Source organism: Poecilia latipinna, unplaced genomic scaffold (genome assembly GCF_001443285.1).
Source record: "Poecilia latipinna isolate Pla-1442-1.1 unplaced genomic scaffold, P_latipinna-1.0 Scaffold140, whole genome shotgun sequence".
In the NCBI taxonomy this organism is placed as follows: Eukaryota; Metazoa; Chordata; class Actinopteri; order Cyprinodontiformes; family Poeciliidae; genus Poecilia; species Poecilia latipinna.
Window position 1 is genome coordinate 243,945 of NW_015112756.1, and position 3,403 is coordinate 247,347.

Consider the following 3,403-nt stretch of genomic DNA (forward strand, 5'->3'; position numbering starts at 1 on the left):
GAAAAAAAAAGTGAGGAAAATTTTGATTAAAGTCTGAAATCAAATTTAGGATTAATAAAAAAATAAAGAAAAGGAAAAAAATCTGAGCTTTTATTTTTAAACCACATCGCCTGGCCCTAAATCATACTGAGATTAAATTGCACACATCTGGACTCTACAATATTGTAGTAGAAATTTATTACAATGGATTTTATTGGCGGCATCAAAAATCCAGATAAAATCTGAGAAGTTCCCCTTAAATGTGGAGGATTAACCCCGAGCTGCAGCGCCTGCTGCTCACCTATGTTGCAGGTCGTGCCCTCCCAGCCTGGGGAACACTTGCACTGGAATGTGTCACCCTCATCATGGCAGGTGCCCCCATTGTTGCACGTAGCTTCATCGCACTGGCTTTCACCTGCAAGGTATGTGTGAAAAATCTCAGGGTTTGTAAGGTAATAGATAATCGAGTACAGCCATGAGCACATACCATGAGCCTGCACGGACAGACAACACGGGTGTGGAAAATAAAATAAAAAAAAAATGGGGGAGGCTCTTACGTGAGTGGCAGGTTTTCCCCTTCCAGCCATTTTTGCACTCGCAGAAGAAATCAGACACCAGGTCTCGACATGTCCCTCCATTATGACAGGGGTTGGTGCTGCAGTCATCTATGTCTGGAAATATTAGATGGGTGTGTGTGATTTGAGGGCGGCATATCAAACGGGCGATGGAAGACACATTTTTCTGTTGAGACGGTTTGAGCAGCGACATGAGGAAAGGATGAGGCGGCGGCGTGACTCACTGATCTCGCAGTGGTCGCCCTCCCAGCCGTCGGCGCAGATGCACTGGTAGACGCTGACTTTGTCGATGCACGTGCCTCCGTTGCGACACGGGTTGCTCTCGCAGTCGTTTATGTCTAGAGAATGAGAGAGACTTGGTGAGATCGGCCGCGACAGTGCGGAGCAAACGTGACGCGCTGCCATGGTGACGGTAAATTCGGCCGTACTCTCGTGGCAGTAGGTCCCTCTGAAGCCCTCCTGGCACTCGCAGCTGAACTGACCCCCCGCTTGGCTCCGGCAGCGACCGTGAGGTCCACACACATTTGACGAAATGTAGCGCTCTCCTCCTGGCGTGCTGTTAGATGCCACGGCGACGGTACAGCTGTCAATCACTGCAAAAAGACGCCGCAGACATTAATGGAACAAGTTCTGACCAGAAATAAAAAGGTGATAATACTTGTGGATTTGTCCCCCAATTAAAATATCAAATAATTCAATTGTGAATTCTTTTCTTTTAAACAGGCAGAGCAATACAATAAACGTGAAATATTTGAATGAAAAAGTAGAAAACAACATATTTGAGAGAGAATGAAAAAGTGTGAAGTTCCCTCATTTTTATTTAATTTTCTTGATATAGAAGATCTTTATAGTCTGTTCCCAGGAACAAGAATGTTCCATAAATCTGCCAACAAAAATCTAATTTTCAAAAACAAAAAGCAACCATCTGTATCAGCGCCAACATTTCTTATTTATTTATTTTTTTTACTTTAAATCTGCGGTCAGGGGCCACATTTGGACATCCCTTATCTGCCAGATTTTCTTCTTAGTCCGATCTTTATCTCCATCCATCCTCTCAACAGTTCTTAGAGTATCCCCTCAGCATGATGCTACCACCAGCCCAAAAAGTTAATCCAACCAGATATCCTTGTTCCACATGTGGTCTGAACCTCAGAGTTTCTTTCTCACTCCTAAAAGGCCAGATTTGTGAAGCGTACTAGTAATAAGTTTTGCACCTGAGCTGTGTCTCTGCAGCTCCTCCAGTGCCACCATGACTCTCTCTTTCTGTTCTTTTAGTTATCTTTAATAAGTTTGCAGTTGTGTTGCATTTATACCGTTGCACTTGAGTTTACGTATTAGAGTAGAGGGGTTTAATACATATGCACGCCACACTTTTCATATTCTACTTTTGTCTCAGTCTATTTCATGAAATCTGAGTAAACTGCACTCAGTTAAGTTGTTTGCAATGTGACAAAAGGTGAAAAAGTGGAAGCCTCTGCTCGGCTCTGCAGCAGTGGGGGAGAAGGTCACGGTGGGGCGTTGATGGGACAAACAGCGATAAGCGGTCATGTTTTCATAAGCAATTTAGAGTGACTGTTTTTTTTTTTTTTTTTTTTCCACCACGCTAAAATCCCCTCCTTTCCCCATGTCTGATCAGGTTAGGCGCATGAGGTGAATTTGCTTCCCTGTAAATCGCTTAATTTGTGCCAAGTGCGCGGAGAATCCCACTGTCTGGTATCTGCCTCTGTGGTTGGTCCACTCACTCAATTGCATGAGCAGGCACTGAAGACTGTGCGCACTCATTGAAGGGGAAAAGAAGAGGTAGCCCACCAAGTCATTACTGAGAACACACACGGTGCTATCGGGCTTCTGCCAGATCTTCAGGAAATTTCTGCACGTTTGGGCTCATTGGGAACGGCTTAGCTTAGAGGAGAGAGCATCAAATCTGCTCGACTCCGCCAAGAAACTTCATTGTATGAAAACTAAGCAAGTATTGCTCTTGTGGGAAAAATGTGGGTGAAGTGTTTCACTACTGCACGGCGCACAGATCATCTTTCAGCAGCTTTCTGGAAAAAGCCTGTGGTCGCTGAAAGCGAGAGATATACCTTTACACGTGGTGGTGCGACAGTGGTCTTTAAGGTGGGAGCAGTTCTTGCCCTCGTAGTCCTCTGGGCACGCGCAGAAGTAGTCTGTGGCCCGGTTGTAGCAGGGCGCTCCGTTCTGGCAAGGGTTGGGTGAGCAGTAATCTATATCCAGCTAAGGGGAGAGAAAAGGGATTGAATGGTGAGTAGAGAATTCGATAACCGATATAGTTTCTGCTACAGAAAACAAAGCAAATCCCCACGAGCATCCTTCACTTGGGCCGTGCCAGGAAACGACACACGGACACACACACACACACACACACACACACACAAGGCAGGGAGGAAGAGAGGAGGAGAGAAAAAACAACGAGGCAGAGACACAGGAGCCGTCCTCTTGAGTCGAAGCTTCAGTGCTGAGGAATGCATCGCGCTGCAGCCAGGAGCAGCTTCTAGAAAACCATCCATTTTAAGAGGGGAGGACTGGAGAGCAGGGTGTGGCTGCAAACGCCACGATACAGCAGCCTCAACCCACAACGGGTTAACAGAACCAGTCCTACACAGTTCCTCAAGATGATGTTACAAAACTGTCAGTGAATGTTTGAGGGAACGAGGGAGGGAGGATGGATACATGGATGGATGAAGGTTACAACTAATAGTATTGATGGAACTACAGGATGGATGGAAGGATTCGATTAGCTGGAGCAGAGTATTTGTTAAAAAAAAAAAAAAAAAAAAAAAAAAAAATAAACTTTTTCTTTTTTCCTAATTGAAAAAATAAAAAAAATT

The 3,403-nt window shown here is 45.0% G+C and overlaps 1 protein-coding gene across 1 annotated transcript in view; it reads right to left on the reverse strand.

Annotated features, from left to right (window-relative positions):
- jag1b (jagged canonical Notch ligand 1b) overlaps nucleotides 1–3,403 on the reverse strand; it is a 52,047-nt gene that overhangs the window by 22,231 nt on the left and 26,413 nt on the right. Inside the window, exons 12-16 of the mRNA XM_015028962.1 lie at nucleotides 2,639–2,789; nucleotides 983–1,147; nucleotides 779–892; nucleotides 537–650; nucleotides 281–394 (exon numbers count right to left, since the gene is read on the reverse strand). Coding sequence (XP_014884448.1) covers nucleotides 281–394; nucleotides 537–650; nucleotides 779–892; nucleotides 983–1,147; nucleotides 2,639–2,789 — 658 coding nt within the window. The remainder of the gene's footprint in view (nucleotides 1–280; nucleotides 395–536; nucleotides 651–778; nucleotides 893–982; nucleotides 1,148–2,638; nucleotides 2,790–3,403) is intronic.